The sequence below is a fragment of the Phoxinus phoxinus genome (genome assembly GCF_949152265.1).
Source record: "Phoxinus phoxinus genome assembly, chromosome: 6".
In the NCBI taxonomy this organism is placed as follows: domain Eukaryota; kingdom Metazoa; phylum Chordata; class Actinopteri; order Cypriniformes; family Leuciscidae; genus Phoxinus; species Phoxinus phoxinus.
Genome location: NC_136881.1, coordinates 43,328,976 through 43,342,811, shown reverse-complemented (window position 1 = coordinate 43,342,811; position 13,836 = coordinate 43,328,976). Strand labels below are relative to the sequence as shown.

The window sequence follows — 13,836 nt, the reverse complement described above, 5'->3', positions numbered from 1 at the left end:
GTTGCTTGGGCAAACATTTGCCAGCATGATATGTAAGAACTGGATGCCTGTTGACAACCACACTAAATGTTTACATGTCTTGTGACATGTCTTGTCACACTTGAAAATGAACACACACAAAAACACAGTTTTGTTTAATACAGAACTGCACTCACTTTTCTAAACCCTAAATTGATAATGGTCTTTTGACCAAAGAAATCTGATAAAGCCTCTGATAAAGATAGGTGAGAATACCAGCATCCCACCGGCTGCTTATGTGGATAATCAGACGTTCATGTATTTTTTACCTTTTCTGAACTGTCAATCATTCTCTTCTTCTCATTTCTTCAGGAGAGGGCGGAGTCTGAGGGCGTGGCTTATTCCTGTGTGTACTGGAATGAGGCTGAGGGGGCGTGGTCTGGGCGGGGCTGTGAGGAGGCGTGGTCTAACAGCACTCATACAGCGTGTTCCTGCTCTCATCTCAGCAGTTTCGCTGTACTGATGGCCCTCTACCCTGTCCAGGTACACCTGTGACCCAGAAATAACTGAGATTTCACACATTTATTCCAGATAGATGAAATTATGATGATTTTTTCCTCTTCCTCAGGACTCGTTTGAGCTGGTGTTGATCACGCGAGTGGGTTTAGTTCTGTCTCTGCTCTGTTTATTTCTCTGTATCCTGACGTTCCGGTTCTGCCGCTCCATCCAAGGAACCCGAAACAGCATTCATCTTCATCTGAGCGTGTGCCTCTTCATCGCAGACCTCGTCTTCCTCTGCGGGATCTCCAGCACTCACAGCCAGGTGTGTGTCTTGTACCTCCTGTATACGGGAGCTATGAAGTCTAAAAGGTTCACTGTAAAAAAAAATTGGGCTCAATCAACTAAACTTTTTGAGTTGTCTTTTTACACAGATTTAGTTAAGTTGTAATTACTTAGAACATTACATATTTTCAAATTGACAAATTTAGTTACTTTTTTAAATTTAGTAACATACTTTTTTTTGACACTTTTACATTTCGCGTTAAAACCAAATCTTCCGCCATCTTGTCAGTCAACTTGCCTCACTCTCATCACATGATAAATTAAATCTGACTCCTGCTGCTGATCTGTGCTGCGACTCCCGCTGCCTTGAAGTCTAAAAGGTAGAGAATCACAAAGACAAATTGTGTTTTTCGTTGTCTCTCAGGTCGCGTGTGCGGTTGTGGCCGGGCTGCTCCACTTCTTCTTCTTGTCTGCGTTCTGCTGGATGCTGCTGGAGGGGGTCCAGCTCTACCGGATGGTTGTGCTGGTGTTTCACACCACATTAAAACATCTCTACATGTATGCGGTGGGATACGGAGTCCCTCTCGTCATCGTCATCATCTCTGCCGCCTCTTATCCGCGGGGATACGGCACCGATCGACAGTGAGTGCTGTCTGTGTGTTTATAGCATTCATATGAGCGATTGCTTTCCAGCTGTTTTAATGGTTATTTTGTGTGTTTGTGCTCCAGCTGTTGGCTCGCTCTTGAATTTATGTGGAGCTTCTTCGTGCCCGTCTGCATCATCGTCGTCCTCAACAGCTTGTTCTTCATCATCACCGTGTGGAAACTGGCCGAAAAGTTCTCCAGCCTCAACCCGGACCTCTCCAAACTCCGCAACATCAGGTGTGTGTTTATTTCTTAAATGGGTCGATCACACAAAATGTCATCAATTACTCGCCCTCATGTCATTCCAAACCAGTAAGACTTTGGTTCATCTTCGGAACACAAAATGAAGATATTTTGAATGAAATCTGAGAGATTCCTCTCCATTCATTGGACGTCTGTTCACCCAAAACTCAAAACGTTCAAAAAGAGATGAGTATGAAAGTCTTATGGGTTTGGAACGACATGAGGTTAAGTAAACAATGACATAACTTTTACTTTTGGGTGAACAATCTAAATAGATTTGGTCAACTTCTAATCAATTCCTGGTGACTTTCAGGGGTTTCACAGTGACCGCAGTGGCTCAGTTGTGTGTTCTTGGAGGGATGTGGGTTTTCGGCTGCTTCCTCTTCCAGGAGAACGGGACTGAAGTCATGTTGTACCTCTTCACCATCCTCAACAGCCTCCAGGGGGCGCTCATCTTCATCATGCACTGCCTGCTGTCCAAACAGGTAGGTACACACACACACACACACACACACACACACACACCAAAAAACGGAAACACAGTATAGTCTGGATTCAAACTAAACTTGAAAGATCCATCAACTCAGTCAAACAGACAGACTCCCTGCTTAAAGCATTTGACTGTATCTGGAGAATGAACCTCATTGGTTCTTTGCAGTGTGTTTTAAACTTGTTTTGTGTCGCCCCTTTCAGGTCAGAGAGGAGTATTGCAAGCTGATTAGCAGGATCTGCTCAGATAAGGAGAAGAAATATTCAGATTTCAGCACCAATCAGTCCAGCAACAGTCAGGTAAATGTGCATCATCGTTGAACAGTGCTTACTGAAATCAATCATGTCTCATGTAATCGCTCAATGTTTCAACCGTGGAAAGATGTCAATAAAACAGCTTGTAAACGGTCACGTAACGTTACATTTACCCCAGAAAAGCAATTCAATATGCATGAATTTGTTAATCAGGTTGAAAAAAAGGAGCATTTTGACAAATATATTTATCAATAGATGTTGAGTAATGTAATTTCAGTGCATCACTAGATTGTGGTTCAGCTTCTAAATGTGTCCTCTGACCTTTACAGCGACCTCTACGGAGCGATCAGAGCACAGCAGAGTCCAAGATATAGAGCGCCTGTCACGTCATGGAGAATTCTCTAGTGATGTTTGACCTTTAAAGACACATGAAAACGCAACTTCTCAAAGAGCACATGGGACAGCTCTCCACTGAGAAGATCTTAAACTGCTTTCTTTCTGTCTGTTAAGCAAGAATATTTCAGGTGTGGGCTCGTCACACTGGAGGCGGATTTGAAACATATCAACAGCTAAATTAATCAAATGTGTAGGTCCGTTTTCTTCCTCTAATGGACTTGAGACACTTTAGCTGTACTTTGTCGTGCCTTTAGTGGAAAACGTCCTACGTTACATGCAAAAGGCAGCTTTAATTTGCTTGTATAAGAACAGTGAACATATTTGCAGAACTAGTCTCCAGTCTGCCTTAAGAATAAGCCTTAATCTGAATCCTTAATCTATTATTAATCACAGATGCAGGTTTATGTGATCTGCACGTACACGCCACTTTACGTCCTTAAGCTGTTGGGAAATTTTACCTCTATTTATGTGGGAAACAGGTGAGGTACTTTAGATTAATGAAGCTAATTTAACAGATGTTGTATTGCACAGAGCAGGTCTTAATTAAGTTCACAAAGACCTATCCTCTTAAAAATCCAAGTAATACTAGTCCTGAAACTATACTATGAAGACCATAGAGATTTAAACATAAGCATGTATGCGCCTTGAATTTGTTGCGCTAATTACACTTCTAGTATTGACAAGCGTTTCTGTCAGGGGGTTAAGAGATTCACCCAACTCTAGTTGAAAGACTTTTTAATGGGTTATAACAATTGCAGAGAAAGGAAGATGACGCATGCATTGACCGCCAGTGTTCGCGCACGCCATTAAGTGTGGTATAATTTAAGGCTATGCGATTGTGTCAAAACTAACGTATACTTAGGGCTTTAGTGTCCTCATTTTAAGAACAAAGTGATTTTGTAAGAAGATCAAGGTAATGCCAAAGTTTTAAAACTCTTGCTTCTGCAACACAAATGTTTTCTACAATCTATTGTATGTGAAATAATGATATTTGATAGAAACAAATGCTTTATTTTACATTTTCCACAATGGATATTTTGTATCTTTAAAAGAAAAAGCTGTTATTTTTTTAAGTTGATTTGTTATGCTCAGTCTACAACTATACTTGATTTCTGAATGTAACGTTACTGTACGTGTCGTGTATTATTGTATTTCCATGTCTGAATAAGTTCAGATTTATACAATCTGAGGGAAATAAGGGGTAATTATCAATTTATGATGTGGTACTGCCATGTTTTTTTAAGTAAATATTTAATAATCCCTAAAATAAGCTGTGGCAGAGTTTTGTCTTCACATGAGGTCAATATGCCAATTATCCTATAAACATACTTTTATCCTATAATCACACACTGATCTGACCACAAATAAAACCCTCACACATTTTTATACCTCGAGGTTTCATTTCTACCCAGTAGATATCTTACCTTACATGGTGACACAAATGCTCTGGAAGAACAGTGATGAAATGGATAATTCATAATTCTGCTAGGCTCTTGTTTAAATAAAACCCATTCAACAATGAAAAAATGGTGCAACTGATTGGTTCTTGCTGAAGCTCAAACATGCTGCGTAACACAAGAATGAACCTCATTGGTTCTTGCTGAAGCTCAAACGTGCTGCGTAACACAAGAATGAACCTCATTGGTTCTTGCAGAAGCTCAAACGTGCTGCGTAACACAAGAATGAACCTCATTGGTTCTTGCAGAAGCTCAAACGTGCTGCATAACACGAGAATGAACCTCATTGGTTCTTGCAGAAGCTCAAACGTGCTGCGTAACACTAGAATGAACCTCATTGGTTCTTGCTGAAGCTCAAACGTGCTGCATAACACGAGAATGAACCTCATTGGTTCTTGCTGAAGCTCAAACGTGCTGCATAACACTAGAATGAACCTCATTGGTTCTTGCTGAAGCTCAAACGTGCTGCGTAACACGAGAATGAACCTCATTGGTTCTTGCTGAAGCTCAAACGTGCTGCATAACACGAGAATGAACCTCATTGGTTCTTGCTGAAGCTCAAACGTGCTGCATAACACTAGAATGAACCTCATTGGTTCTTGCTGAAGCTCAAACGTGCTGCGTAACACGAGAATGAACCTCATTGGTTCTTGCTGAAGCTCAAACGTGCTGCATAACACTAGAATGAACCTCATTGGTTCTTGCTGAAGCTCAAACGTGCTGCATAACACGAGAATGAACCTCATTGGTTCTTGCTGAAGCTCAAACGTGCTGCATAACACTAGAATGAACCTCATTGGTTCTTGCTGAAGCTCAAACGTGCTGCGTAACACGAGAATGAACCTCATTGGTTCTTGCAGAAGCTCAAACGTGCTGCGTAACACTAGAATGAACCTCATTGGTTCTTGCTGAAGCTCAAACGTGCTGCATAACACGAGAATGAACCTCATTGGTTCTTGCAGAAGCTCAAACGTGCTGCGTAACACTAGAATGAACCTCATTGGTTCTTGCTGAAGCTCAAACGTGCTGCATAACACGAGAATGAACCTCATTGGTTCTTGCTGAAGCTCAAACGTGCTGCATAACACTAGAATGAACCTCATTGGTTCTTGCTGAAGCTCAAACGTGCTGCGTAACACGAGAATGAACCTCATTGGTTCTTGCAGAAGCTCAAACGTGCTGCGTAACACTAGAATGAACCTCATTGGTTCTTGCTGAAGCTCAAACGTGCTGCATAACACGAGAATGAACCTCATTGGTTCTTGCAGAAGCTCAAACGTGCTGCGTAACACTAGAATGAACCTCATTGGTTCTTGCTGAAGCTCAAACGTGCTGCATAACACGAGAATGAACCTCATTGGTTCTTGCTGAAGCTCAAACGTGCTGCATAACACTAGAATGAACCTCATTGGTTCTTGCTGAAGCTCAAACGTGCTGCATAACACGAGAATGAACCTTATTGGTTCTTGCAGAAGCTCAAACGTGCTACGTAACAGGAGAATGAACCTCATTGGTTCTTGAGGAACCAGAACCCACTCAGTCAGCGCCGTCCACAGAAGACAGGAGAGAGGATCCCAGATTGTGCATTTGACTCGTGAGTGGCATATTCTACAACTTTGATATTTCGTTGTGAATCTCTGAGAAATAGGGACCGGGTCTCCAAGGGGTGTCTTTCCAGCTGCGGTCCGACTGGAGGAACCAATCGTCCAGAAGGCTTCTGGTCAGCTCAGCAGGAGGCGCCCACTCTAAACAGAACTCATCAACTACCTTGGACAGGACACAGGAGCTCGACATCACTATGATGGAGGTCCCCTCCCGTGGGGAGCAATATAATCCAGCGGATTGTTGGACCACTCGTCGTTTGCAGACGCTGCCACCGAAATGGCATCATACTCCGCTGCCTTACATAGCTCCGAAAGACAGCACATCCTTCGCGTTGGGGAGGGGCAGACATCAGTGGTCATGAAGCGCACACTGGAACTGCAACAGGGGGTGAGAGGCACATGGACGCTGAGCCGGCGCGAGCTCATCACCTGACCTGACAGGTCCACATCAGAAGCCCGCGGCATTTCCCTCCTCGGCTCAAGAGAGGCTTGGGCTTGAGCAAGTTCTTCACCTAGAATGGAGGCTCACATCTCCACAGTGGGAGCAGTTCGACACCCCAAGCACGACCCAGGCAGAAGACACATGACTCGTGGCAATCCGAAGGTTCGATTGGCTCTGCACAGGAGAGGCAATCGCGAGAGGTCATCCTTGTCCAAAGGGTGTTTATAAGCTTCTTGCCTTTCAGAAGGTTGGCTGAAGGAAAAGATTCTGAATGGATGACGTCCAGACAGCGTATTATATAGAGAGGGAAGCCCTTCTCATAATTGGCACGCTTGAATACCATTGGCCAGTGTTACTGGTGTGATTCAATAAGGCTTCACTAGTATTTGGAGGAAGGGTTTCCCCAGAAGCATTGGCAACTCAAGTTAGCCGAATCAAAAGGGAACATGCAACAATAAAAACTAACAAAGTGGGTGCAACTGGCAGTCTCTCACTTTAATCTCTTTCATGATTCATGTTTAACAATGTCGTGCAATACTATATTATTTTTAATAGCACTAGTTGTCAACCTCAAGACAAAGTGTTCGAAATCACCCCCATAAACCCATTCACTATTCCCTACATTAGTCCACTAATATAGTTCACTTGAAGGAGTGAATGAAAACGAGTGGGTGGATTCAGACACTGAGTGTACTGGAAGGGCTTCTGCTTTTGCATAGTTTGAGCTGTTTAATAATAATTTGAAACTAAGTAAACAGGCAGCTCCAGTAGTAAGATGAAAGGATTTATCTTGAACTCTGTCATGGAAACTATGTATAAACCTTATTTAAACAATTTAATAATCAATTAAAAAGGAATCTACACCTGTATTATATTCCGCTGTAGCCACATTGGACCAGCAGTTTGGAAAATGGATGGATGGATGATTGAGCTGTGGGCGCCATCTTCTGGTCATGCGCGGAACTTCAATTGGCACGATCCTCAGTGGATTATGGTTATCTTTAGCTGCTGAGCGTACAAACATTGTCCTACTCTGTCAGACACTGCAGTCACAGCATTAACTCTATCCATCTGTACTTCTAATCCACATGAAATCTCAATGTGACACTGCCCCCTACTGCCAGAAAGAGCTCAATGTGCAGTTCCAGGATGAGCTGAATGAGTCTTTATCCAGATTTACTGATGAAAAGACACTATGATGATTCTGGGGCAGTTTGTTCTTTAGCGTGTTTCTTCTGGTGGGTCTGAAAACTACTAAAATAAGGGAATCTCTTGTCGCAGATGGAGCAGTGGTAAGGCTTCTCTCCTGTATGGACTCGCTCGTGGACCTTGAGGACATGTAATCCAACAAATGTCTTGCCACAATATGAGCATTTGAATGGTTTTTCTCCTGTATGAATCCTCTGGTGCAACACTAAGTTACGGTTATGTTTGAAACTCTTCCCACAATCACTACAGTGATACGGTCTTTCTCCCGTGTGGAGCATCTGATGACTTTTGAGAGTACCTGGATTGAAAAAGCTCTTCCCGCAGTAGGAGCACAGGTACGGTTTCTCTCCAGTGTGAATCCTCTCATGGCATATCAGGGAGAATTTACTATGGAAACGTTTATCACAGTTTGAACACTGATGCGGTTTTTCAGAGTGTAATTTTCGGTGTGGCCTTAGGGAACGTAAATCCTTAAAGGTTCTCCCGCATTCATTGCACTTGTACGGCCTCTCATCGCTGTGAGTCCTCTCATGAGAAATTAAAGAAGATTTGTGACGACATCGATGATCACAGTGTGAACACTGATACGGTTTTTCCTCAGAGTGTATTTTTTGGTGTGACCATAGACAACTTCCAGCTTTAAAGGTTTTCCCACATTCGCTGCACTGGTACGGCCTCTCATTGGTGTGAACGCGCAAATGGATCGTCAGATGGGATCCGTGGTTGTAACTCTTCTCGCAGTGAGGACACTTGTACGGCTTTTCGCCCGTGTGGATTCGCATGTGAGCATCAAGATTCCCTTTGGTGATGAAATACTTTTTGCACTCGCTGCAGTGAAAACGCTTTATGCCCGTGTGAATTTTCATGTGAGCTTTTAGACACTTAGAAATGAAAAAATCCTTCCCGCACTCTTCACAGCGAAACTCCTTCTTCACGCTGTGCTCTTTTGAATGACGTCTCTTCTCTTCTAAGGTTGTAAAGCTGATGTTGCATCTCTTGCAGGAGAAGTCTTTCTCTTCTGTGTGGGTTTTCTCATGTCTCGCTAAATGTCCCTGTGAGCTCATTGTTTTCCCACAGGTGATGCAGGAAAAACTCATGACCTTCAGCTGCTCTTTTGATAACGAGGCCGTTTCTTCATCTTCATCAGTAGATGAACCGCCAGTCTCATCTGAAAGGAATGAAATGGTAATACAATTTTGAAATCTAAAACATAATCAAAAGTGTTAAGGTACCATTCACGCATCATACATACATTCTGTAATAACGTCTATTAGCCAAACCTCTAGGGATTAACGATTAATAAAATCAAAACTGCAAAATAGTTTGTTGCGGTTAAAAGGCTGTAATTTAAAATAAATAAACTCTCGCCTAATGTGGATTTGGAAATGCAACACTTGCCACCCATTTTGGCCAAATTGTGCAGCTCAACAAACAAACTCAACATAGCACTTCCTAAGTTGCTAAGTTTTCCTTCTTTACTAGAATTTGCCATTATGTACACAAATTCCTCATATGATCTGCTGTCAAACCTGATCAGGATCATCAGAGACCAACAGCCAATATTGAACCTGATCCTACAGAGTCTGCTGAATGACCAATGAATCCCATTCAAGTATCATGAAAAACAAACAAATATCATGAAAGAAACACACCTGCAGGTATAAACTCATCATCATGATTCTGATCTTCATCAACCTCATCATAGTCATCATCCTCCTGCTTAAGGCTCTGTTGTTGTTCCTCTGCTGTGGTTTCTTCTCCTCGTCTCTCGATCAGGTTCCTGCAGTCCTCCAGTTTGACGGAGCACATCTTCATCTGCTGTTCTCCAGCGTTACAGTCAGAGGTTTGATCAGCGGATCCATGATCCTGAGCGTCAGTATAACACAGTAAACTGAGGCTGAGCTCTGAGTCCTGTGTGTCTCTGGATCTCCAGACTGAATCCTGAGCTTCTGTCCCATCTTTCTCTTCTGTATTCCCATAATTCTCATCATAGTCAATCTCCTCCTCTTCATGGCTCTGTTGTTGTTCCTCTGCTGTGGTTTCTTCTCCTCGTCTCTCGTTCAGGTTCCTGCAGTCCTCCAGTTTGACGGAGCACATCTTCATCTGCTGTTCTCCAGCGTTACAGTCAGAGGTTTGATCAGCGGATCCATGATCTTGAGTCTCAGTATAACACAGTAAACTGAGGCTGAGCTCTGAGTCCTGTGTGTCTCTGAATCTCTGATCTCTGATCTTCAAGACTGAATTCTGACAGTACAAAACACAACATATATTAGCTGACTCTGACATTGTGCTCATGACTTTTACTTGGAATCTAAATTGGTTAAAAGAGGCCTCATTTCATTGGACAAACTGACAGGCGATTCAAATGAATCATATACAAACCTCTCTGTTGGGTTTGTCTCCTCTTTCTCTCAGCTTTGCCTCCAGTGACGCCACCTCTTTCTTCAGCTGACAGATTTCAGTGATGAAATCCTCAATATCCAGCATGGACAGATCCGTTCCTACTGATTTACAGCAGATCACATCCATCTGTGCTCTCATGGTCAACATCTGAAGACAAACATCATCATCATTACAAGACATTTATAACATACTGATCAAACTCAAAATCATTCTTTTCATATGATGATCAAGAGAGAAACTCGTAACCTAGAGTACAAATGGAAACAAACTATTTAGAGGTCTTTAGAATTGTGTGTAAAGACTTTAATAGCAGCCAGGGCCGAGCCTCTCAGCAAACTCATAGGAAATAACTAAAACAATCCAAGGTTTTTATTTAGTACAGTGGCTACACAGCAAAACCTCCCGTGTTAAATTAACTCTCCTCAGAGTTTATTTGAGTCCACACTCAAGAGTGTTCAAATTAACTCTGAATCACTGTTAAAGTTAATGAGATGATTAAGTGATTCATTGAGTGATGATTGACCATTAGTGATGAACACCTGCTGTCAACAAGCAGAATAACTGACGGAAAGTGTCACACCATTATGATGATCAGTGTTTACTTTAGTTGGGCTCGTGACCCTCCTGGACTTTATATTAGATTTTGTTTTGGCTGCTGTTACTGAGTTGTAACTGCCAGACAAGCAAATAAGTCTTGCCTAGTGTCATACTGCATTTCTGAGAATGCCTTTGGCTTCATGTTCTTTGATTTTGACCCTGGTTGCATGTCTTTTGGTTTTACCAGGCTGGCCAGTCTCTCATGGATTTTAAATAAACAAACAAATAATCGAGAGGATCACATGATGGCGCCGTTGTGTTTGGCATGCCATCTGTTGTTCCTGGTGCTGTGGTCGTTTTTTAAATACAATTTTAGCTTATCAATCATACGACCGGCAATCTCTAATAGAGATTAGAAAAGCAGTTTTGGACTTCAACTACACTGTCTCGGATGTCTCTTGTTCATATCCTCAGCCGTTCCTGTCGGATATCCCTGACTACCTGCGTCAACAGCCTCTTGTTACATTGAGGAAATGCCGTAGGCTCCGTGGCAAGCAGAGAGGTCTTGCACTTAAACTGAAAACTACTTTGGGGTATCGTGGCTACGTGCAGTTTGGCGCATTCAGGAGGTCTCTTATCGATGGGTTCGTCCTATTGTTCCTGGGATTTTCGATAGGCCTTTACAGTACTCTTTTTCCCGGACATGACGTGATGGAGTGAATACGCAACATCTTCACCTGCTCAACCGTGGACTAGAACCCGTTTGTGGATCTGCGCGTCTGAGGATGGCATTGCTAAATGTTCGATCATTGCTTAAAAATACCTTTATTTTACATGACTACTTTACTTCACATAATCTGGACTTTCTCTTCATGACTGACACTTGGACAAAAGATAGCAACCCAAGTCTGTTTACTGACCCTGTCCCTCCAAATTGTACTTTTATTAGCACCCCTTGGATGTCTGGTCGCGGACAGGGTCTAACGGCAGTTTTCAAGACAATTTCCATTTCGTCTTTATTAGGGGTGGCTCGATACCACTTTTTCATCTCCGATACCACAGCGTCGAGTATCTGCCAATACCGATCCAAAACCATCTTTTTCTCCCTCTTAAACAATTAAGCTGTAGCACTGTGCTTAACCTAGCCATCTAAAACTTAATTAGTCAGCACCATTCAAAATGAAATTTAAAGTGCAACTGTGCAAACTTAAAGGTGGGGTATGTAATTCTTTTTTTTGGCCATTTTTTTCAAAATCACTTAAAATCCTATTCCTAACCCACGTACAGCCACTGAGTTAGAAGCACTGAAATAAAAATTAAGCAATTTAATCATCTGTGGAACGGGCAGGACTCGAAAAACTCCAGCCAATCATTTCCAAGACCATCTAGAATCATTGGACAGTAAGTGCGTCAATCAATCGGTCGTACCATCCCCCCCTCCCCCCATCTATGTCCATGTTCTTTGAATGGGTGGAGTTAAAGGAAAGAAGGTAGGACCATTTGAGTTGTGTATTTTCAAAGTCTGCCAGCCGTTTTGCAAATCACACACCCCACCTTTAAAGAATTATAATTCCAGTGTCAAATACTGGATGTAACACAACACTCAATGTAGCCATACCTCTGTAAACCTTAAAACTAAAAATAAGTATCTTACATGTAACTTAACAAAATAGTATCTCCATTATAAAAATGTACAGTGGAACACAGTACAATAAAGCAATCACAAATTAAACTCTATGCCATTACACCTGATATCAGGAATGAAACACCTGAAAAAAAAGTATGTTGTTGATACTCTGTGTGTAAAAGATATAAAATACTGGATGACCTGTAATTTTCTTCTATTAAATTCAGATAAGACTGAGGTATTACTTATTTGATCCAAAAACATTTGAAAGGATGTATTGTAACTTCATCCTCTACAGTTAAAGACCTGGGCGTTATATTAGACAGCAAATTGTCTTTCGAAAATCATATTTTTAATGTTATAAAAACAGCCTTCTTCCACATCAGAAACATTGCTAAGCTCCTGAATATGCTTCTGTTTCTGATGCAGAAAAGTTAGTTCATGCATTCATGACCTCGAGACTAGATTACTGTAATGCATTACAAGCTGGTTGTCCTGCATCCTCAATAAACAAGCTACAGTTAGTCCAAAATGCAGCTGCTAGAGTTCTTACTAGGTCAAGAAAATATGATCATAACCAATTGTATCATCTCTACGTCTATTAAGTTCCTTATTGATTACAAAGTAATTGCTACTAACCTATAAAGCCCTAAACGGTTTAGATCCTGTGTATTTAACTAATCTTCTATCGCCTTACAATCCATCTCGCTCTTTAAGATCACAAAACTCTGGGCTTCTGGTAGTACTTAGAATATCTAAGTTAACTAAAGAAGGGAGAGCGTTTTCACTTTTGGCTCCTAAACTCTGGAATAGCCTTCCTGATAATGTTCGGGGGTCAGACTCACTCTCCCAGTTTAAATCTAGATAGATTAAAGATGCATCTCTTTAGCCAAGCATTCACATAATTATCTCATAACCATGCACTCCAGTTAAATCAGATCAAATGCACATGATTACCTTTTGTTTGAAATGGTATTTTCCAGTTGCTTCTCCGTTTTATCTCGGGATGCCCATACAGAGGTAACTAGAGTTTGTCAGCTCCAGTTAGCCTCCCACAGACTTCAGATGCCCAACACCTGTGAAGAGATGACACCAACTCTGAATCAACATGCACCACTGCCAACTTTTCTATTGTAATCATTATTATCAGAACTTTTTAGTAATTATCGCTGTAATGAGATTATTGTTTAAATGAATGTTAGCTAACTGCTAACACTGTACATTTCCAACATAATAATGTCTTAATAATACTTTGACAGTCACCTCTGATAATTGATCACTCTAAATTGTAGGCCTAATGTAGACATTTTCTGTAAAGACGCTTTGAAACGATATGTGAAAAGCGCTATTCAAATAAGATTTTGATGAATGAGCACAATTCCACAGAATTGATCTGTAAATAAAGAAAATGACTTTAATTTGAGAATATTCAGAAATATAAATTTAATAAATGCACGTGTTTAGGCGCATTTGCTTAGTTTCTTGAGTAGGAATATAAAATTATCATATATTATCATCACACATTCTTAAACTGCTGGATTAAAAAAACTAAAATTTCGATATTAAAAAGGATGTGATAGGCTATATTTCTACGAGTAATTTAAAAGTTATCAGAATTAAATATCGTGTTAGTACACTGGTTTAACAAATAATTAAAACACGTCCGCTGAAGTAAACAATGCACGTGTGGTTACTGCGGTTTTAATAAAAATATCGCAGTTGGACAATGGTTGATTAGGGTTATAAAGGATAAGCAGCGAGAAAACGCGTGATTCAAGCTCAATAAAT

General features: G+C 41.3%; 2 protein-coding genes across 4 annotated transcripts in view; one reads left to right on the top strand and one right to left on the bottom strand.

Annotated features, from left to right (window-relative positions):
* LOC307001060 (uncharacterized protein) overlaps window positions 1–13,836 on the bottom strand; it is a 201,364-nt gene that overhangs the window by 63,890 nt on the left and 123,638 nt on the right. Inside the window, exons 2-5 of one of the 3 annotated variants that reach the window (XM_079617178.1) lie at window positions 13,006–13,124; window positions 9,864–10,031; window positions 9,134–9,725; window positions 6,744–8,649 (exon numbers count right to left, since the gene is read on the bottom strand). In XM_079617178.1, coding sequence (XP_079473304.1) covers window positions 7,466–8,649; window positions 9,134–9,725; window positions 9,864–10,031 — 1,944 coding nt within the window. In that variant the 5' untranslated portion in view covers window positions 13,006–13,124 and the 3' untranslated portion in view covers window positions 6,744–7,465. Of the gene's footprint in view, window positions 1–6,743; window positions 8,650–9,133; window positions 9,726–9,863; window positions 10,032–13,005; window positions 13,125–13,836 lie in introns of those variants that run through there. The other 2 variants (XM_079617177.1, XM_079617172.1) reach the window with 2 other exon arrangements.
* Window positions 1–13,836, top strand: part of LOC307000574 (uncharacterized protein) — a 92,000-nt gene that overhangs the window by 11,443 nt on the left and 66,721 nt on the right. The window lies entirely within an intron of this gene.